The following is a 22,247-nucleotide window of genomic DNA, read 5'->3' as shown; positions in this document are numbered from 1 at the left end:
GAATTCTATCTGGTCTTGGCCTTGTAAACAAACGAACATAGCGAATCGAGTAAACCCTTAAGTAAACTATATAAAGTTCCGCTGAAATTTTGACAGAGCACAAGTCCGAAAAACTCCTCTGACGTAAACCAAAATACGCAATTTGAACGGGCCCTTTTCATTTTGGGCTTTCAAAGAGACAACTGATGTAAGATTTGCTACTACAGGTTCTGGACGTATTGATGAAACCAAACAAGTTTGCGTCATTTTTGCCTCTTGAATCATTTCATTAGTTTATCACCAGTAAAGTTAAAGAGATTGTTTCAGCCATTTTCTGAAACAAATATTATCTCCCGCTGCACTCAAAATATGGTCAGTTCAGTTATCCTGAAAAAACTTTTTTTGTTTGGTCTAGCGTTGAGAAGTTTGAGTACCGCATAAGAACGTAACAAAAGGTACCGAAAGTCTCTTGTTGAGAAAACAAAACTCTTTCACTAAGCATTTCAAAAATTCTGGGAGTTATTCTTGTCAACTCTGATTGCATACAAAACAAGCAAAAACTAAAAGGAAAAAGACTTTAAACTTCACACTATATTTGTCAACGATCGCGAAAGTTTTCAAATTGTTAGCGCAGTCCTCTGGGGTTAGAATGTTGTCACCCGATATCCCGCGGTTACGTGTTACATTTTATGAGCTTCCTGTCAAGGTAATTTGCTACCTGCCATCGCCTTTTAGAGGGATAGATATAAGTCATCGTTTCCCGTGTGACGTACACTCAGCGCTCTACATAAAGCCGCGAATTTGGAGCACGAATCTTCCAAATACCGCATCCGACGCGTGAAAGCAATGGCGCTGGTACCTAACGGTTTGCTCTACTTTATCCTAATGACGAGTTGGATCAGCAGATCGCTTATGTCGCCTGTGGCGAAACAATATACAGCAGCTTTTGATGAAATAGCCAGAGTCAATCAGAATTATGGTAAGGATTTTCCACTCTCATTTTCTCGTTATAGCAGATGTTTGTTTTATTACGAGAAAGATCTTGAAAGTATGTGAATGATCAATTGTATGTAGACTGGTGTTAAGGCCAACAACAGTTTATTTGTTTCCCATCGGTTGGTTGTTTGAATCATTCGGTTTGCGCAAGCTAAGTGATCTTTGAGCCCTTATCGGTTTCAGTGAGGTCCCTGAGTGCAATTGCTTCTTCCCTTCCAAGAAGAAACACAGTGCACTCAGCTCTGACATAATCTTTTCGTAATCGATTTTAATAGTTACACAATAAAACCAACATTTCGCTAGCATTTCAACAGTTTCATCGCTAAGAAAGCAAACCCACCATCCATGTATTCACAAACGTATCATGGAGATTAATATTGGTGTCATAGTTTAAACCTTTAATCAAATTGCTTTATTCCTTAGTAAGATTTATTTTACTTTCGCTCAATTAAGAAAATTGTTCCTCTAAATAGATAACTCAAATGGTTTGTCCGACGAGGGTATTTTTTAAGAGGAAGCCGTAACCATTTCAGTGGCCATGTCTTTATAAATTTCTAGAGATAAAACTCGGCAAAGAAGGCATTGATGCGGATAAAAGTAGTCTGTTTATTTCTCAGATTTCAATGCGTAAGATTCATGACACTAATTGCAGCAAAACAACAGCAAGGGCAGTACACATCTCAGCTTTCGCAATGCTTTTCACAAGAGAGAACCGCAAACAGTGGTCCCGCGTAGATTATTTGTGTTCTTAAGCCGGGAATTTCGCCTTCAATACGAATAATCAGGTTTTGACGGGTCTGATAATGTTTTAGTGAACACTTAGTAAATATCTGTGTTCGGTTTCTGAGGAGATTGAAACCTTCAACACGGCAGAATTCTTGAGTGTGTTTGTACTAGGTTATATTACACCAAATATGCTAAACTTCGTAAGTGATTACAGACAACATACTGTGAGCAGACTCAAAATCTCCAAAAACGAATTAGGAACTTGATCAGGGCACATGTTTAGAACCTGGTCGGTTCATTTGATCCATCGTTCAGGAAAAAAATTGTGTCATTTTGTGTCGGTATTTCACCGAAAAGCATTCCACAGCGAAAAAATAATTGTCTGGGAGGGAGTTCTCTCTCGTACATTTCAAGCTCCGTGACAGCCACGTCTCAGCTATGAAACAAATTTGTCTAACATTGTGCTTGTCGCACAAAACACGAGGTGGCTAAGAGATCAAATATAAGCTGGGAAGCAAAAGCTTTGGTAGAAAATCCTCGTGGCTTTGATTAAACCAGAGATAAAGAGAAGGTCATTAGGCCCGACTTTGACACTCATTCGAATCCAGTCCTTTTTGTCTTCACTCCCCGGTTGGTCCGCAGGCCTTCAAATTGACTGGTTGTCTTAGAAAATGATTTGCCAAGTTTTCCTATTTTTTAAGCTATATTCATTTTCGACAAATATCGGGTGTTTAACTGACGTATTTACCAGTGATACTACATACACAACTACTTAATGACAGAAGCCGGCCTACCCCGTGACCTGCAACTTTGTCACAATGAAACCGTCTCCAATTCATAATCACTTGATTGAAAAGCTCTTTTACGATTTCGACGCCTCGTCGCGAACGGATTACATCATACTTTCGATTGTATTTCTCACTACAGACATCAAAATTGATTGAATCGTGCCTGGTGTAGTAATTTTTATATAAAAGGTATCCGTTGGAAAAATAAAAGCGAGAAAACCAAGCACTCCAGCTGTGATTCTGCCTCAGATTGTTTGATGATAGAAGTAGCATACTTTGTAGCTGAGTTTTCTTAAGATATCAGCCGCATAGATTCTAAGATAACACATAGCGAATTTAATTGAGACTCACACATGTGGTGTAGACAGGCACGTCATGACTGTTTCCGGTTCGTGAGGTTATCTTGGTAAGCGGATAAAACATCGTGACACGCACATGTGCACATTGGGCATTAACTGTTTAAATATTTATTCTGGTGCTACAAGTGTGTTTTCTTATCTTCCCTCTCTTTCTCTCTCCCTCTCAATATTCCTTTTTTCTTTAAATCGAAAACTCAATTCCAATTGGCATTCCATTCACTCGAAGAGAGTGAGCGTAAATGCATTTACCGGTCGCATTTCAAAGTTTCTTTTGAAGACTTTTTTTCTCATAAAAGGCATTGTCTGTGGCGGTAGATTCTGCAAATGAATTTTCACATTGTTTATTGTTCGTTGGCGCTGACTGGTCATAACAGGAAAAGGTAAAGAGTTCCAAGCCGGAACTACACTTCCTTTAAATCGGGTCCGAAAGTGGTTTTAATGATAACCGGCACGACTTCACGGAAGCTCTCAAAAACTCCAATGCAACGAACATTGTTTCCGTCACAATAATGGACTCTATGTACATGGACAATTTTAGTTAGCATTTAACCCAGTCGGGATGATTCTCTCTTACCTTAAGTATTTTACTTATTTTAACTGTTTATTTCAGTTTTTTCTGAGGCATGGTGGATTTTCACACTCAACAACATCAAAAACAAACTAACTCGAGAACTTTGTAAATTAAGTATTTTTTTTGCTGCAGTTACTTCAAAAGGTTTAAGTTCAAATTTTAAACCAATGATATGAGCAATACTACTAAAGCTGAGTTAGGCAATCTAACGAGGTCGTTTTCGTTTCTCTGCCGTCTTGTTTCTTCTTAGCCTTTGAGCCCAGTCTTTTCTACGAATAGCATTATTCAGGTGTATTAATAAATCAAAGGTGTCATTATGGCTAGGGATTTAGTTAAATCTTTTTTTAAATACATCAGGCGGATAGCCATCATTGTCTAAGATAGAGTGTCCACTTGAAAAAGACCCGCTTTTGAATGATTTCACTGTGGTATTAAAAGAAGAAAAAGCGGTAGCAATTAACTTGGTCTGTTTAACTCATGCAAACGTCAGAACGCTCAGCAAGCACGTGCACCTCACACGTGCAAGAGCGGGGGTGCGTGGAAAAGGTGTTTTCTTGAAAAGATTTGTGGATTCATTTCTTAGGATTTCCATTAAGTCGATCACGCCTGTGGCTTTCTGTGTACTTTAAAGACACGTTTATTTTTCAAGATCACGTCAACCTCTTGACCCGGAGTTCAGTCGTCTGTCAGCGGCTGTCAATTGGACATAAAATTGTAACACTTCGCAGGAACATTTGACACTGGTGTGTTGCAAAGATAATTCTAATGATCGGACAAATTGGATTTTTAAGTAGCACGTCCACAAAACAGCTCCTTGTGCGATGTCTTAAGGTTGGAATTGGACGTGAGGGGATTTGTGGGGAAGAACAATCTGGAAATTCGAACAAAAACGCCAAAACACGACTGACTTGAGACTGTTGAGATGTAGAAACATTAAGGAATTCCATACTGCTTTCAAGGTCACATTTTGATAGCTAAAACAAATTTTAGTGGCAGGAGTTTTGAATCTGGTCCAGAAATGCCTAGAACCTAACCCATGACCTGATAAGCTGATAAGAGAAAAGAGATTTTGTTTGTTGTTGTTGTAGATTTGCGATAACAGGAAAGTTTGGTAGCTGTTCCAGTTTAAAGATAATCAAATAACTTTTAATACATAAGTAAAAATTGACTAGTTATCATAAGAAAAGTTAGTTATCACAAGAGTAAAGTAGTTATCATAAGAAAACAGCCCTTCATGAACAAAAAGAAACCTGCTCTCAATTTGTTTGTTGTAAAGTGACGTTTGAGTGATCAGTGATATATGTTTCAACGCGTCTTATCAACACAATAATCCAATCGAATACTATGGTTTAAATTAATTACCGAAAGTGATGACCCTTTTGGCTGTTGTCCACATTGTTTTAACACTCAGTGTCTGTTTTTCCGTTCGCTGCCTTTCTTTCTCTGTTCTGTTATGTCCTCCAAATCCGATTAATAAATATAATAAAACGCGACAGCGACAAGGGTATAACAAAACAAAATATTCATTGAGCAGAAAAATTGTCCGGAGACTCTCGAAGGCATTTTGTCTACTTTTCTATTTGGAATCCAACGCCACTATCCTCACTTGTTGTACCAAGGGAGAGTTCTGGCGGCGTTCGAAACGATTAACATCATGAGCCACCCGCGACGTTTGCAGGAAATGTTAGTTCATTTTGTCAATCGACGTTTATTGATGCTTCACCGTCTTACCTGCAAACATTCCCTGGGTACCCTTTTGCTTGGACATTTCATTTCCTCGAATGGTTAGTCGGCAAAATAAAAAATGATTTTACTAACTCACTTTATTAGCTTTTCTGTCCTTTCGGTTCAGCCACAAGCAGAACTTAAAGCTGAAGAATCAAAACCCTCTGGGGTTTTGTTGCGTTTTGCCGCGTACGTCTCACGTTTGCAGGTTTTCCCAACAAACCCGTAAGTAATTTCTGCAAGAGATCGTGAGTACTTTTCTGACGCCATCATCGTGTCTATGTTTTTCTGCGCTTGTCAATATATATATAGTTCCGTTTAGAGCTCTTCTATGAGACCAACAAGCATGGTCGGTCTCTCTGTTCTCAGAGTTAATTGCCTTATCTTCGTTCCGTGTTAAACTCAATTGGATAATGAGCTAGAGATTTCTATCCCGTGGCAAAGCCCAAATCAGTCACCACGCGTAAAAATCGAAAGCGCATAATCTGTCGTTTAGGGCTGATCTACGTGTCGTTCAAAACTAAGCAACAAAACAGAATAATGAAATAGTGAAAGATATGTTTCGTCTTGTCACGAGCGTGGGACAAAGAAAAAGTTCTGAGTCCCCATGAGGAATCGATTCCGCGCTCCGATGCTCTACCAACGAGCTACAGAGACTCTACGGTGAACGTATTATATTACGAAGTTCATATGACACCCGTCCTGCATACTGTTAGAATCAGCAATGTCGATAGCGTCATGCCTGTATGTTTGTGAAACAGAATTAGTTATTCATTTTGTCTTACAACTGCACACTATAGGGCTACTCACGAGCAGTGTAGTCGATCAGACTAAAACAGCTGTGTGGGAATTCTGGCAGATTTAAATTAACAACAGTTAAGAGGAACCAAATCACTTCTTGACCAACAGCAGGAGAAATATTGTCTTTAATTGACCGCGAAAAGCAATTTCGATTGGATCTGTGTCCTCCGCTTATAGATTGGGAAATATTCCTCATCCCCTGCACTTGAAATGAGAGGAGCAACAAATTACTCATCACAGTCAAACCTGTATTTAGCAGCACCGTATTAATCGGTCACCCTGTATTAAGCGGTCACGGTCACCCTTTACTGAGTCCCAGCGACCTGTTTTTATTCTCTTTTACCTCTATTAAACGGTCAAAGTAGGACCACGCAAATAAAACTAGGAATAATCTTTCAAGTAATTTTTTTATCCAAGATTCTTTCCAAAATCAAAGTAACATTTTTGAGCGAGATTCTGCTCATTAAGGAGGCTTTATAGGGTTTTAATTGGTTACCTAGAAAATTTTTATATTTTCGCTTTTTTAGGTCACTAAAAGCCATTAAAAGGGCGATGAGCGAGGTTCGGGCTATCATTTGCTGTCGTAAATATTATTAATATGATTTTCGTTATTAAGCTAATTCTCCACGAAGGGAGGCGTTCGCCAGCGATAATTTGGCTTTCCCTTTAAGTTTCTTCAATTTGCTCCAGTGAAATCTCTCAAAATTTTTACAATTTGTGGAATTTTTCTTGCCAACCATTTAAAAGCCGAAAGCATAGGGGTTACAGAGGCAATTTCCTCGCTATTTGTAATTCTTATGTTTTCTCGCTCATTCTCAAATTTGGGTCTTATGAATATTTCCTATCAAAAGGCACTAGGAAGGGCACAAATATGTTTGATGGTCCAGAAAATCTTAGGAAATTCCACCGAAGGAAACGCCATATATCTTGCTCGAAAGATCCCTATCGGAGCATGCGTAAACTTTCGAATCTGTCGCCTTTTGGCAATCTTTCCCACGGTGTTTTCTCTTTGATTGACCTCTTTTTCAGGCGTAGAAGGCCTATGAATATTACGGGTGCGGTTGCTAGAAACCTTAGATTCCACCACATAAAAACTGTATTATGTTAAACTGTTTTTAAACACACCGCCATCTTTGTTTTGCATTTTTACACTTTTAAAGCTCACGCTATGTTCGCACCCAGATTTCGCTCGGTCAGAAAACCGTATGGTGACTCCTTGAGTGGTCAATTGTGGCATAAAGTGGTGTTGTTTATCGTTTTCTAAAATACGCCTAGTCTATGGAACCTGTATTAAGGAATCACCTCGTTATTCTCTGCTTGATACAGGTTCGATTGTATCAATAAATCACATTTATCATCATTGATGTTTTGCAGCTAAATATCAAGAAGGCAGCGAGTGGCAGGTGGATATGAAACTGCCAAGGAGAAATGTAGGAAGAAAGGGAGTTGATGGCTCGGCTCCCATAAGAGACAGATCAAACCTATGGCCAAAGGGAATCATACCGTATACAATAGCATACAGCATTCGTAAGTTTTCCAAGTTTCTTATAATATATTTCATATGGAAGAAGCTGATGAGTCGGTAATCATCCGTAATTCCCCTTTTTTATTTCAGCTGGAAACAGCAAAATTCGTCAACTTCTAAAAGATGCCATGGCAGAATACGAAAAACATACCTGTATCAAATTCGTAGAAAGGGAGAATCAGGTGGATTACGTGGAATTTTATTACGGTGAAGGGTAAGTATCCGTACGATAATATTTTTTGATTATGGAGCTTTTTTCCTCTATTTCAATATAGGCACTTTTCTCCGTCCCCCCCCCCCCTCCCTCCCATGGTAGCCGTTAGGCAGAGGTTAGACTGTATAATATCTTAGCTGCAAAAAGGAATAAGTTAACTGACGTCGTCCAATGCTTTGATAGCACATTGATTTATTGGTTTGAACCCTTTTTAACTCGTGAATTGCGCGCATGCGCAAGAGCGAGTTATAGATACGATGTGGGGAATAGCATTCGCTCGCTCGCTCGCTCGATTGGTCGATTCCTGTAAACTTTTTTTAGATTTTAGGCTTTTGAGTGCATTTTATAGTTTTTGGCGAGCATTAAACAGACGAAATGGCGACCTTTGTTGCTAAGAATAGTGGTGGGGTGAAAAAGAAGCCAATGATAATCTTAAAAGAGTTTTTTTTTTCGTTTTAGTTTCAACAAGCGGCGCCAGCGACTGGCAGGCATGCAAGGATTCACATTGAAATAACAGAACAACCTTCGTTTTTCATAAAATTGTAATTTACAGTCCTTGAACTTGAAGACAATCCGAAGATTCATTGAAAATATCACTTACTGCGAAGCGCTCGGAGTTTACAGATGTTCAAAAGCTTTTTCTGTTATAGCGTGAGATTGAGGACAAAATTGATCATTACGTTTCGTCGCGTGTGTTTTTCCTGTGAGAAGCAACAAAAGATGCCGGCGACTGACGAAATAACAAGTTAACACGAAAATCAGATAACACCTAAACAAACAATTTTAGCTACCGATTTTCAGTGAATTTTTCAAGAACAATTTTCTTTTAAGTTTCAAGACAATTTGAAGATTCAACATACAAACAACGTACTAAAATGCGAAAGTTACACACCACAAAATTGATAAATAGGCCTGAAATGAAATTCTATCTTGTTATTGATCATACGTTGCCTAGCACGTGACCTAAATCTACCCAGGCGGAGATCCAAAATGACGGTGGCAGGCTTGGCTTAGTTATATCACTCAAAACTCGTTCCCGTTTGTCTCATTTGATAAAGAGGGAATCGTTAATGTTTTCATTAAGACAGTATTGCCTTGATTTTCTAATATTTACAACGAAAGACAGTAAATTTCACTTTTCACCCACATTTACTTCCAACCTTTTCTTTTGAACCAGAAAGAAAAATGATAGACGTTTAAAACACATGACATCATCCACCTTGTCAAATGTAATAGCATGATCATTTTAATTGTAATGCCTTCTTATCCCAACGTTACTTTGTTTCTTTGCTACATTAGCGAACACTGAACTACTGCTAGTACTCTAGATATGACAATCAACCACAAAATTCCCTAAACCAGATAACATTAAACATAATCTAAAAAATCATGTGTCAATTCACGAGTTTGCTCACAGAGCACTTTGATTTACTCTTTCAATGAAGTTGTAACTCTGATGTTGGCCGAATTGGTGGTAGACAAACCACTTCCCTTGGACGAGGATGCGCGCACCATGGTATTGTGGTCCATGAACTGGGGCATTTGGTTGGTTTTTGGCACGAACAGAACCGCCCCGATAGAGATAACTATATTGAAATCAAGGAGGAAAACATAATACCCAGTGAGTTTTAAATTGTAAATAGAAAACACATTAATTCACTTAAGGAAGTTCTGCACTATAAGATCCTCACGACGAGCTACCTAGTTATGTTTCATTAATCGATGGGATTATTGTTCAATTGTTTAACAGAGGGATTTATTGATGGATGTTGAGTTGGACTGATGTTATTCCTTACCTGATTTGGTCAACCTTATCGCACCGTACATTTTCGCGTGCATTACCTCTCATCAGCGTCTTGAACTCTTCAATCAAGCAATCGATTAGTCTATCAATCTCTCAATCAGTTGTTTGTAAGTTACGATTGGACAAGGGTGATATTTGACACACAAATCCTTGTGTCCCAGACCTGAGGTCTGGGAAATCTCCCAATCGACTGGTCCATGATTCCGACAATATTGGTACCCAAATGTATGATGTTCTGTTTTAATATACAACGTTTGTTCCCAGACGAATTTATCTGCTTCTCTCATTTTGCAGAGTTCAAGTACGCGTTTCACAAATACAGTTCACGGAGGATTGACAGTCTTGGTGTGGAGTACGATTATAAGTCTGTCATGCACTACGGCGCGAAAGCCTTCTCTAAAAACGGTTTACCGACCATTGTGGCACGACAACGGTCCATTAAAACGTTTGGCAATACTAACTTGAGTATACTGGACATCCAGCAAGTAAACCTCCTGTACAGGTGTCCAGGTTCGTACCATCACTATTTTTTACGGAATGCACTCTGAAAATAGCTTAAAATGCAATATCCTCTCATGGTCTCCTATACTCAGATGATAAAATTAAGAACTGTCTGTGAATTGACTCAGGATCGATTTCCACAGCTCTTAAAAGTCAGTCTTTCGTGTCATTCAACTTATTCGTGTCATTCAACTTTTCATTCTTAGATTATCCAAAGTTCCCGCAAGATTTTGTTTGGAGTAGCAATGGGCAGATGAGGAAGAACGCGACTTACAGTATTTATGCGAGATGTATTCGAATAACTCACCATAGATCAGCTAGTTGGAGAGACAACTATATGTGCTACAGAAAGGACAAAAAATCTCTCTCGCTCAGGTAACAGCAGCCACCGCTTTGAGGTTAAACCACCTTAATTAGTCCTTTGAAGAAGAAAAGGATGTGATCTTCCTTAAAATGTGGGGATCACCCTACATACAAAGGCAATATGGTTACACCGCGTAAAATGCAGCAACCATCTGCATTTAAGGGTAATTTAGTACTATCTGAGATGATAATGTAAATTGGCCACCGTAAGTGTTAGCCCTCCGTCAGAGCTTCACCAATTGCTCTTAAGAAGGGCCAACGCTCAAAACGTTAACATTTAAACCCTTTAACGTGGCCAATTTACGTTTTTAACTCTAAATTACCCTTTTATACTCTCCAACCGACGCAACACCATAGTTTCTTTAGAAACTTACCCCCTTTAACCATCTGCATTCTAATTTGTTGAGTTTTTGATTCTTTGCGCGAGCTCAATATATGACAAGGCATGCCTTAGCGTTGAATCGAATGTGCATCAAGGATGCGCAATGGGAATAAGTGCAAACCTATACAACTGTTACGGAAACCGTACTTAGAGACCATTGAAATTAGAGGAATTGAACAATAACTTAGTTGTAATTTCATTGCAGAGCACTGATCCTAATTTTAAGGCCATTGAACTAGTACGGGCTTTTTTTTATTAAATTTCATCGATCACCGTATATTTATCTGGAAGAGACGAGTTTGAACAGATTTTTGAAGCTTGTTCTTATTCGTTCCCAACGTTTAACCTTCTTAGTTTAACTGGAGTCATAATTGTAGATAAAAAATATTTTGTTTCCAGTTCTTTTTTTGGGTACATTGGAAAAGCTCTTGTCTCTCACTTCTTCGTGTTGTCCCTATAAAGGTTCGTTTACATCGGCAACCATACCAATCTATCTGACATAAAAAACCAACTCTAAAATGCTCCTTTTTCACTTTGAAGAAATCCTCAACACGTGCATTGTGTATCTTAAGTCTCGGAAGCCAAACTAAACCAATCAGACTTACCAAACAGGATGACTGCCTCGTCTCACGTTATTTTATTTTTCAATTGTGTCTGGTGTTAGTTTTTCAACCAGAGGACCCGTACCTGGCAAAAAGTGCCTCCAAATTCGCACACCAACGAAATCCTACTATGAGATCTGGGACAGATCTTATCTCTGTTGGCCACATGACGGAATTTACAAATTCAAGTGGTTAACGCATGCGCCAACTGCTGAGGAAAGAGCCAATTGTTTGGAATGGAGTGAACCACGTGATCCGACTTGGGGACGCAACAGATATTTCCTGTGTGCTACAAAAGATCGAAAACCCATCGGTAGGTTTTTTTTTTTTAAATTAGTGTTACCTTTTATTCGTGTTCTTTTTGTTTCCCTTTTCCGTTCCTCAATCGTCAGAGGAAGCGTTTTGGTCTGCAACAGATTAAGGCTTTAGCTATTTCAATGTGCACGTGTGTGTATGTGTGTGTGCGTGTGTTTGCTTTTTTCCCGGCAAGTACAATCTAAGTAAATGCTGTGATTGAAAACTTATTCGGCAGAAAGGTTATCTCGCCTTACCTTTCGTGTATGAAAGTAAATTTTAGTTTCTTACCAGTGTGAAATGAGAGAGAGTGAAAACGCTCGCGTCAGTTTTAAGTTAATTGTGAAATAATACAAAAATACAAATATAATCAGGGAGTTAAACCGAGGCACATCCTCAAAGTGGTTTCACCGTCCAACTACATCATCATCCATTTGGAAAGTTGGTACTTGTAGAGAGAGGCTTGGAAAACAGTAGAATTTGGGAAACGGCACAAAAAAAACCAACAGCAAACCTAACCCATATATGACGCTACGTCCTGGAATTGAACTCGGTAATAAAATCTCCTCCATGAGGGTACATTTATACTACACCATCTCTGCCAGCTCTCTGTACAAAAATTGCAATAACAACAAGAAAATAATTATTCTTATAGTTGTTCCATCTTAAATGTTCCTTAATTTTATTTTAAAATTGTTCCCAGATGGCAACTGGACCCGGTGGACGCCCTGGACAACATGCACACGTAAGTGTGGAGGAGGACTTCAGAGTCGCCTTCGCTCCTGCACCAATCCTCAACCGTCCTCCGGGGGTCAATACTGCGTGGGTAAGGCCTCCGATACAAGGATGTGTAACACAAAGGAGTGTGCAGGTATGTTTGAAGCATTAAAAGTTCCCATATACTTTGGGAGTGTGTATTGTAACATAGAAAGTTTTCAATTGTCTGTACCAGCCCTCCTACCTTATAAACCCCCTAACTCACGAGTTTGGCTGACTTTTTCTGTAGTCCAATTCCACATAAGTACATGTGATATTATTTTCCTGTTCAAGAACAGAGTAAGACAAAGACTTCGTTTGGTTTAACGCCGGCATGGTTATTGTTCTTTAACGTCATTGCACATTGGCCTGCTTCTAATAGTTCTTTCTTCTCGTGTACGTTCAAGGTATTTGAAGAGCTACATGCATTTAAGAGAGCTAAAAACAAACTAGCCCAGCAATTGTAAAAGAGGTCTATGCAGCATGTCATAGGTATTCTTCGTTATTCTAAACCATTGGTCAACCGATCATCGTTTTTTACAGAATGGCCAAAATTCCCGGAAGACTTCAGCTTTGGTCGAAAACCAAGAGCAGGCCCAAATGAAACATGCGTAAGAATATTTGAGCGATTGGACTATTTCACCTTTAAGGATTACCTACTGTGTTCGGTGGCGGACAAGAGGCAACCAGAAATGCGCTGGTCAGACCAAGGAGAAGTCAATAACAGGGAGTGTACACGAATCCTTGTTCCTGAGGATTCACAAGGTACTAAAAGAGGTCGTTGGGACAATAACTACCTGTGTATCTCAACAGACGGCGGGTTTCCCTACAGGTGAGCTAGCGAGGGTCGAAGTGGTTTAAGGCAACAATTTCACGGTTAGTTTCACATATCAGGAAGTAAAATAAAGTAACAAAATGTAGAAGAGTGGTTGGTTGACAAGCGTTTTCTTTACAAAGAAATTGAATTCAACGTGGCTAAGAATTGTTGAAAAAGTAGCTATGCTTGATTGTTCACTGCCTCCACCCTCAATAAGATTTACAGGTTGATGAAAAAAAATACAAAATGATTTTCTTTTCATAAATTGCTTTTATAAAAACAATATCATACCCTCAAAAAACAACCAACACGTTTGCTTCTGGTGCTAACAACAGAGCTAGATAGGATGAACTCCTCGGATTCTGGTTTTAACAAAAGCGAAAAACATTCCGTGGAATTGACGCAGTTTATGTGGTGTTATATTTCTACTGATCCCATGAAACAGAAAGCTAATTTCAAGAATACGGAATCGTGACACAAATGTTTCTTTTGTAATTATGTACAAGGAACAGCGATTTTGATGTCAAAATTGTAGTTCCTGTCGGAGAGACAACCAATAGGGAAACTTCGACGGAAAGCTGAATGCTTTTGAGAGGATGGACCTGAGAGACATGTCGAGTATCAGTAATATCCAAAGTCCTTCTAATTTTAAACGTCCCATAGACTAACATGAATCTTTGGTCGTCTAGATTTGTGTGGTCGTATTCGAACCGCATTGCAGGCTTACCTTGTATGAGATGGTATGCGAAGAACGGAAGAGATGGTTGGGACAAAACTTATTTATGTGCTGAGGATCGCTTCAAGTCTCCAGGTAAGTTAAGCAAGTACAGAAAATATGTGTCCCTCATGTAAACTTATCATGCCATATATATAAAATTGCATAAACTACAATGGTGTTATTGATACTTATTAAACACTGTGGGAAGAAATTGGCTCATTCTGAAGTTTAGCAGAGGTTCATACATGCCCTGTCCTCCTGAAAGAACCAAAAAAAAGGACAACATTCATTAAACTGCATTTCCATCTTGTCTAAATTTGGAACATTTGTGGCGCACAAAAGAAAAAAGTCACATTCTGCGGATATTCCATTGATATGATTTCAGTAACTCCGGTGGTGATCATTAATGGTGGTTGGTCGTTATGGACTTCATGGAACACTTGCAGTAAAAGCTGCGGTAGTGGTAAACAGCACAGAGTACGGCAGTGCGACAATCCAAAACCCAGTAGAAATGGACGCACTTGCCAGGGAAAACCGTTGGATGAGAGGTTATGCAATGAGCAGAAATGCCCGTCCGGTATGTATCTGAGAAGTCGATATGACCTTGAAAGCCTAATACCAATACTCCTGATAGACACTGTCATATTGCACCAAATCCACCACGCCGGTGATTCCAAAACAAACCTACCCCAAACTCTAGCGTCTCGTTCTCTCTTTCGTTGAGTCTGAATGCGTATCCTGTAAAGCTACCCGACCGATTGGGTTGCAAAGAACATTACGTCTATGAATGCGTTTAAAAAAAATTGATTCTTTCAAATGTTACATAAATCATGTCTCTTTGTTGTACCTTTGCTTTTTTTTAACATATATGTGACATGTTCAAAGTGAGGACTGTTGTTTTCACTTACAGCTTGTGGTCACGAATTCCAAGCGGTCAGCGGAAGATTTAATTCACCCAACTATCCTAAGCCTTATCCAGGAAAAATGAACTGCGAGTGGGTTATTCGTGTGCCAGATGGACAAAGAATTGAATTTAAGTTTCTCTTCTTTAATGTTTATGGTGAGTCTGACTTCATGTTTCCTTTTCATGGGTTAAACCATTCCGACATTTTGAGGATACTGTGGCCATTTTTTAAGTTGATATTTCACAATATTTTTCAAAAACGTTTTATCAAGAAACATTAAACTGTGAACCTGGTATGTACAGATCGTTATAAACGATACATGATATCTTCAAACAAGGGTTTTCCTTTAAATTAAGGTATCGCTTGAATAAACGCGCCTCTGAAGCATGTACCCTTCCCTTCGGTCAAAATTTGGAGGCAGGACCCTTCGACAACTTTGTCCTTAAATCCTACCGCTTTTTTTATATCTGGAGTGGATTTGAGAAACGTTGGTATAACATAATTTTTCAAAAGTGAATTTCTTTAACCGTTAACTTTGCATACAACCCTGTCAGCGATTGCTCAAATGAGTAACAGTTCTAGAGCAGCGAGGAAAGCGTTCGTTCCTCGATATAGTTTGAATGCAACTTAAAAATTACCTTTTGTTATCCTATCGATCAACAGGCTCTTATCCATTATGCGATGATTCCGTCTCAGTGTACGATGGCCAAACTGTCTCGTCCCGTCGCATCGGCAAGTTCTGTGGCTCCAAACTCCCGGCTGTTCTTCGTTCAAGTTCCAACGTCCTGCTGGTTAAATTCCACTCAAATGTACAGCGTGGTTACTATGGGTTTAATGCCAAATGGGAAGCGAAGAAGGTGGAAGTTAAGGAAACTGCAAATGGTGAGGCTATTAGTACTATATAATTACTTATTATCATGAGCATTATTTAACATCAAAATAATCAAAAACATCATCACCATTATCAAAAATGATTAGAGTGATCGGTGAAAACCAATTACTTTATTGACACTGTTGTCTGGCTCTGGGCATTTGAGAACAATCAAGAACATTTTCAGATACAACAGGCCCAATCATGGTCTATATACCTAGAGTTAGCTTGTTCTTACGAAGCTCATTCACCTGATGTTTACAGAGTGTGGCCGGCAGCTAACGGAGTCTACTGGGACACTGACCAGTCCCGGGTATCCAGGCAGCTATCCTCCTAATGCGGACTGTATCTGGGTAATTACGGCGCCACGTGGCCACTACATTGAGCTGAAATTCAAAATATTTGACATACATAAAGTCGGTAGAGGTTGCCGATACGATTATGTCGAAGTACGTGATGGTAACTCAAGGAATTCACCATCATTAGGAAGACATTGTGGACAATCAGGTAATTTCTTCTTGCTCCTCGATACATCAGACCAAATAAAACTGATAAGCTGAGTGGTTTTTCACTTAAACTTGACTGCTCGTTCAAAGTCTCCTTTCTTGTTACGTCCCGTATTTTGAAGACATAAAATATCAAGTTTCTCTGGGAAGTCTCAGTTTCAATTTTGTCTTTTTAAATAAGTTTGATTTTTAAAGTGCTTTGTCGTCTCCGACGGTACCATCCACACCACTAGGTTGACCTTAACAGATTCCAAGAATGATGACGAAATACTGAGAAAAAGAGCACTGCACTGGCCATTTGGATTTTCGAAGTTTGACAGTTTTTTCCTTTCATTTCAGTTGATGAAAAGTTCCAAACAATGTCCAACCACGCTCGCATACGTCTGCATTCCGACGGTTCCCGCGAGAGGAAAGGATTTGTTCTTACATGGAGGAGTCTCCGAAAACCCGTCGTTACACAGGAGCCAACCACTAAACGTAAGTACCTATGTTGTATAATCTGCAGGCGACATCAAATAAGTGAGTTTTTTCATGATAAAGGATGTTGATAATAGATCCGAGTCCCTTGTGACGGTTTGAATCTTAAAATTTTCCATCCACGCAATTGTATTTTTCACCAACTGAATGGTACAAAACCAATAAGAAGCAAATTTCTCTGAAGTTCAGTGGGCAAAGCATCCGATTGCATGACCGAGGAATCTGAGGTTCGAGCCGTTCCGACGGGTAACATATTTTTCTTCGTCCCCCACCTGCAACAAATATTCAACTTGGTCTATTCCAAGACTGAATTCAAAATTTTCTCTCTTTTTTCATCTCACGCGGCTTTACAACCTATTTTGATTGATTTTTCTCTAGCGCTATGTCCCCGTGGGTGGGTTTCCCACCTAATGAACGGAACAGACATGGTGTACTGTTACCTGGTCAGACACAACACGCACACGTGGTACATGGCAAGAAATGATTGCATAAGATCTCGCTCTGACCTGCTGAGCATCAGTAACGCCAAAGAACAAGAATTTGTCACAAAACATCTGCTGGCTGAGTCATTCATGTGGATTGGCTACAATGATATACAAAGGGAAGGACAATGGGCGTGGAGCGACAAGTAATTAGCCTTATACACCTGGTAGACTTCTCAGATCCTCCAATCAATTTTTACTTTCTACATCTAGATTTAATCTTTAAACTTATGGTGGCCGGTCTTTTACTATTGCCGCACCTTCTGTTTGGAATGCACTTCCATTCGAACTTAGATCTTGTAATTCCCTTTCTTCTTTTAAATCTAAGCTCAAGACGTGGCTTTTTAAAATTGGTTATGATGTTGTATAGAATGATGATGTTTTTATAGGATGACTATGTAGTTTTGTAGTTTTGTAGGTTCAGGATTTTGTTCTTATTTTTATTATGTAAAGCGCTTTTGGACCATTGGGAATTTTTATAGAATGACAATGTAGCTTTGTAGGTTTAGGATTTTGTTATTTTTATCATGTAAAGCGCTTTTGGACCATTGGGAATTAGCACTCTATAAATACTGTATATTATTATTATTATTATATTATTAATTACAACTCTGCGTGGAGGCACAAGACAAAAAAAGGGGGACTGGGTAGAAAAAGCTGTTAGGAGTTTGACCATGTGTACTGTCCTTGTTGTTTACTGCTTAATGGAAATACATATATATATATATGTATGTATGTATATATTATATATATGTATATATATATATATATAACTAACTGCATGGGCGATGGGCGTGATTTTCAATAAACGCTGTCGCTGTCTGTGCGTGAAACAAATTTTTTTCAGCGTTTTTGCAACCATAATCCGAAAAAATTTCGACAAGCGACCTTGGATTGAGAATGGTGAAGGACAAGTGAAAAATACGATATTTTTTCACGCGTGTTGTTACGGCTTTTCTCAGGGCTGGAAATCCTTGTATCACACCGTAGTTTATATGATGAAAGGCGATATCGCCCTTTAAGTCATTGCTCAAGGGTAAAATGAAGTTTGATTATTCACCCGGCAATTAAAGTTCAGGCACTATGTCTTTCTCTTAGAACTCATCAAAGTTATAAAAACTGGGCGACGGGTGATCCAAACAATGGGGGTCGGTCCAGAAAAAAAGACGAGGACTGCGCTGTCTTGAAGTCCGACGGAAAATGGAATGACTACCCGTGCACCACACGCTTCAAATACATCTGCAAGGCGAGAGCAAGTAAGTTGCACATTAATGCACAGTCACTTCATAGCAAATAGAATGGTGCGAAATATTATGTCCGTAACTCTCCCATCTTGTGAATATATAATTATTTGACGAACTCCTGAAACATTAAGTATAGAGTGGAGCGTACATTTACATCGAGTTTCAGCGCACGGGACAATCAAAGGTTTTTAAAACACGACTGGGAGGGGCGTTTCACTTAAATTCCCTTTGCCTGTTTTCCTCTGGAGGGAAACGTGCGTAGCTGGTAGCTTGGACAAAACTTGTTGGGGGAGTAAAAACAAAACCTTTACGATGGATGCCGCTGTTATAAAAACAACGATCTTTCTTTAAAATCGAACCAAGAAAAACATCCTGCTACGTTTTCCAATGATCTCATTTTTTTCTGAGATATTCTTAATTACTCTGATATTTTTTTTGCTGGGTTACCTTTTTTTTCATCACCTTCATTCTCTCTGGTGATCTGTTAATCAATATTAAGCCTCAAGGATCTATTGTTTCATTTTTGTTCGAAATTTCTGCAGGTCGTCTGTCTGTTGAAGGGTTGCACTCCAGGAGGCGAGATCCAAGATAAAAGGCAGCCATTCAGTAAAGCTGTACATCGCGAATTTGTATGTTTATCACTCAATATCAAATATGACTATGATGACTAGACGGACTATCCCCTTGACGTTGTAAAGCAGGTCCTGTACGAGAAGAGCGGGGACAGACGGCTCCCTTTCCCTACAGGTGGTTCGGCGCCAGTAAGACTGAGAATGAAAGGATTGTATCATAATCATGGAGGAACGCTGTAAGATATACAGACTATTTACGCTTTTTATCAAACATCAGGAAACACATATGAACCGGATAAACAACACAAATGAGCGATATTGCTTTAACTGAATGAGAAACACTTACCACAGATTCACTTTTAGTGCTCTGTAGGTTTCCCTCACTTGGAGTCACGAAGAAATCGCAGTTGTTTTACTACATCATTATAACCTATTAAGAAAAATGTTGTCAGACTGTTGTTTCGATGGAAATTAATTTTACTTACCTAATTGAAATAGTGTATCATGCTCCACGAATTGCCCAAACTGTGCGGCATGAGCTGATGTCATCTTTAGCGCGTAGTTATCAATTCATGAAAAATCTAGCGACGAGAAAGAAGCATTTTAGTTATGAAAGACCGACTACCCTCGAGAAGTACTGCACAAATAATAGCGAGAAGTACTGCACAAATAATAGCGAGAAGATGGGAATTTAAGAAAGTGACTAGGAGACTCGAGAAAGTGTAGATAACATCTTCCAGTGGCACGTTGGTCTTCGTTATCAGGGTTTAGGTCAAATCGTAGTGTTCTTTCGATAGACCACAAATAACTGCATAAGATGTACTAGGTAAACGTTAAAGAGCGCTTGCAAGCGGGTAAGCAAGCGGGTGGTCTTGCGTCGACATTAGTATGTGAGATTCTGTCTGTACTAACAATAACAATAACCACTTCACTACTTACTTTGTTCAAGAACCTAAGACCTGGCTATATGCTCATTTACTTGGCCGACTTCTGTAGTACTTTTAAAATATTGTGTAAAAGTACAGCTTAAAACTGGACGGCACATTATGCTAAAATATGTGAATAAGTGCAAAGAGAATAAATATTTAACTGACATGTTTAAAACAAGTCTTGTCTATGACAATTGAATAACTCTCGTTTTTGTTGTGCTGTGCGCATTAACGTGTAGAGTGCAAATTGTTTAAGAGGGGCTGTACAAGCTATTCAGCACAGACCGTTATTTTATAATCGGGGGGAGGGGAGGGAGAGGGTTGGTGGAGGATTTTGGTTCTGTCATGATAAGATTCGCCTGATCCTCCCTTAAGCTCTGTAGCATTTTTATGACCCCCCTGCGCTAGTGCACTGTTGTTATGGCAGACATCCACATTGAGATGTTAGAGTGACAGTTGTTGCACCAAAACTCCTCTGACCAATATTCATGGCATATTGCAGGCTCGCTGATATTAATCAGCGTCTTTTTATTTTCTAGAGACGTAGGTTGAGAAGCATTGGCTACAAAACCTTATACTGATGTGCTTTTAGCATCAAATTGACAGACGCAAAAACAATGAGAACGCTGACCAATAGCTCTATTTATATCATTGGCTCAGACTCTTAAGAGAAACAGATTTTGACGATATACTTGTGTGATCAGCGCTGACGTTAACACTTCATAAACCGAATTATGAGAAATCTACTGACCTATACGTCTGACAAATTCCGGGCTCGGAAGTGCATTTTTTGTACTGTCTTCCTTTGCCAGATTTGTATGGGTCTGCTTGAAATATATTCATATGCGTTATTGACCAAGCGTTCGGTCAAAATGGCTGGATATTGGCCGAGTTTTTTTTATTTTTTATTTTTGCGTTTTTCGGAACGGAGATGAAGTCTCGGTCCAAAAAAAAAAGTAGAAAAAGAACGAGGCTAATATCCAGGATTCATTGTATAGCAAAAGATTTCGCTTTGATAAGAATCAAGAATGACTTGTTTATTTCGAGAGTCGAGAGTGAAAGCCAACTGTTTTTGTAGCACAATAAACCCAAGAGGGTCGTCTAATTTTTTCTATGTATGTGCCGACATTGTCCATAAGTTAAAAACCTTGTGAGTTTTCTCGCGCGGTATCAATACAGGGAATCCCGAGCGGGCGAGGGTGGGCTCATCTTGCCCGCTCAGGTATCCAAGCATAACACAGGATTCACTTCACCTTGCCCGCGCGCGCTGCTAGCTGTATGATAAATATATGTTATTTGCCGGCTGGGAGGTCCGTATGGTGAAAAACTGTGACCGAGGTCTTGAAAATGCTTCCCTCGGCCTACGGCCTCGGGCAACATTTTCAAGGCCGAGGTCACAGTTTTTCACCATACGGACCGACCCTTAGCCGGCAAATAACATATTTTTTTTTTAACTTAACGAAATACATTCTGAAAGTCAATTAGAGAGCGCGCAAGAAAAAAAAGCGTAGGAACATTTGAAAACAAACAGAACTAGTTTGGCAAGGACTGTCACGACAATGCTTTCTTCAAAATCAGTTAATGATCTAACGGAAAGTATTATTCACTCTCATCGACCATTCATTCATGTACGAAAATTTACCTCTGTTCATTAAGTAAACGGCGAGGAAAGTAGTTGTGAGTAAATTCAACTTTTTTATTTTGAAGTTGTGAGAGTTTGCTCGTTTGTTTGCTGTAATGGCGTGTTTAACTCTGATCTTTCCTTCACAAAAACTAAATTCGAACGGCACACTCCAACGAGACACAAGGGAATGTAATGCGGCCTTTTCTCAAAAAATTCCTTCAATTTCTGTTGTGCAATTTAAGGTACAAATGTCCAAATTGAACGGAATTGGAAAGACTCACCAGGAGCGTATATTTGTTGTAGAACTTAAATTAAAACTTCGCTCGCTCTTTCACTATGAACAAATTGCTCGAGAAAATTCAGATATTAAATGAATGAAAGTTCCATCGTTCAGTTTAACTGTAACCAAATACCTCACCTTTCAACTTTCTGGGTACTTTTTGTGAACGATTATGAATGGAAGTTCCATTGTTCAGTTTACCTGTAACCAAATGCCTCACGTTTTAACTTTCTAGGTACTTTTTGTGAATGATTGAAACCAATTGCAGACAGTTTTTAGGCCGCTTGTCAACCAACGTAATGACACTATTGTTTATACAGATTCATTCTGAAACCAATATTTTTCTGTCAACCAAAGTGATTTGATAGAGAGAAAAGAGAGGATTCATAAGTTATTTATCGGCTTGAGGTAGTGACCGACGTGTTTGCTTAAAAAT

General features: G+C 39.1%; 2 protein-coding genes across 2 annotated transcripts in view; both read left to right on the top strand.

Moving 5' to 3' along the window:
* The first annotated feature begins 670 nt into the window (after positions 1–670).
* LOC113664759 (bone morphogenetic protein 1) lies at positions 671–20,082 on the top strand. Its single transcript, XM_089202105.1, has 18 exons — positions 671–958; positions 7,320–7,472; positions 7,561–7,684; positions 9,130–9,305; positions 9,783–9,998; positions 10,196–10,364; positions 11,399–11,649; positions 12,334–12,501; positions 12,930–13,218; positions 13,893–14,014; positions 14,307–14,498; positions 14,832–14,981; positions 15,490–15,708; positions 15,962–16,204; positions 16,543–16,680; positions 17,059–17,308; positions 18,261–18,418; positions 18,949–20,082. Exons 1-18 carry the CDS (start codon positions 826–828, stop codon positions 18,996–18,998), a joined length of 3,201 nt encoding a protein of 1,066 aa, XP_089058231.1. The 5' UTR covers positions 671–825; the 3' UTR covers positions 18,999–20,082.
* A 1,294-nt stretch (positions 20,083–21,376) lies between these two features.
* LOC149048722 (uncharacterized) overlaps positions 21,377–22,247 on the top strand; it is a 2,751-nt gene continuing 1,880 nt past the window's right edge. Inside the window, exon 1 of the mRNA XM_089198941.1 lies at positions 21,377–22,247. This exon is cut by the window's right edge and continues 1,880 nt beyond it. The gene's annotated coding sequence lies outside the window, so the exon portion shown is untranslated.

This window comes from Pocillopora damicornis, chromosome 3 (genome assembly GCF_964200805.1).
Source record: "Pocillopora damicornis chromosome 3, jaPocDami1.2, whole genome shotgun sequence".
Taxonomy (NCBI): Eukaryota; Metazoa; Cnidaria; class Anthozoa; order Scleractinia; family Pocilloporidae; genus Pocillopora; species Pocillopora damicornis.
This window is presented reverse-complemented; position numbering and strand designations above follow the sequence as displayed.

What these genes read in the sequence shown, in the direction of transcription:
- LOC113664759 (XM_089202105.1), top strand. Translation starts at nt 826, where the DNA reads ATGGCGCTGGTACCTAACGGTTTGCTCTACTTTATCCTAATGACGAGT. An exon ending in AAAAAATCTCTCTCGCTCAG is followed by an intron (nt 10,365 to 11,398) that starts GTAACAGCAGCC and finishes GTCTGGTGTTAG; the next exon opens with TTTTTCAACCAGAGGACCCG. An exon ending in GGATCGCTTCAAGTCTCCAG is followed by an intron (nt 14,015 to 14,306) that starts GTAAGTTAAGCA and finishes ATATGATTTCAG; the next exon opens with TAACTCCGGTGGTGATCATT.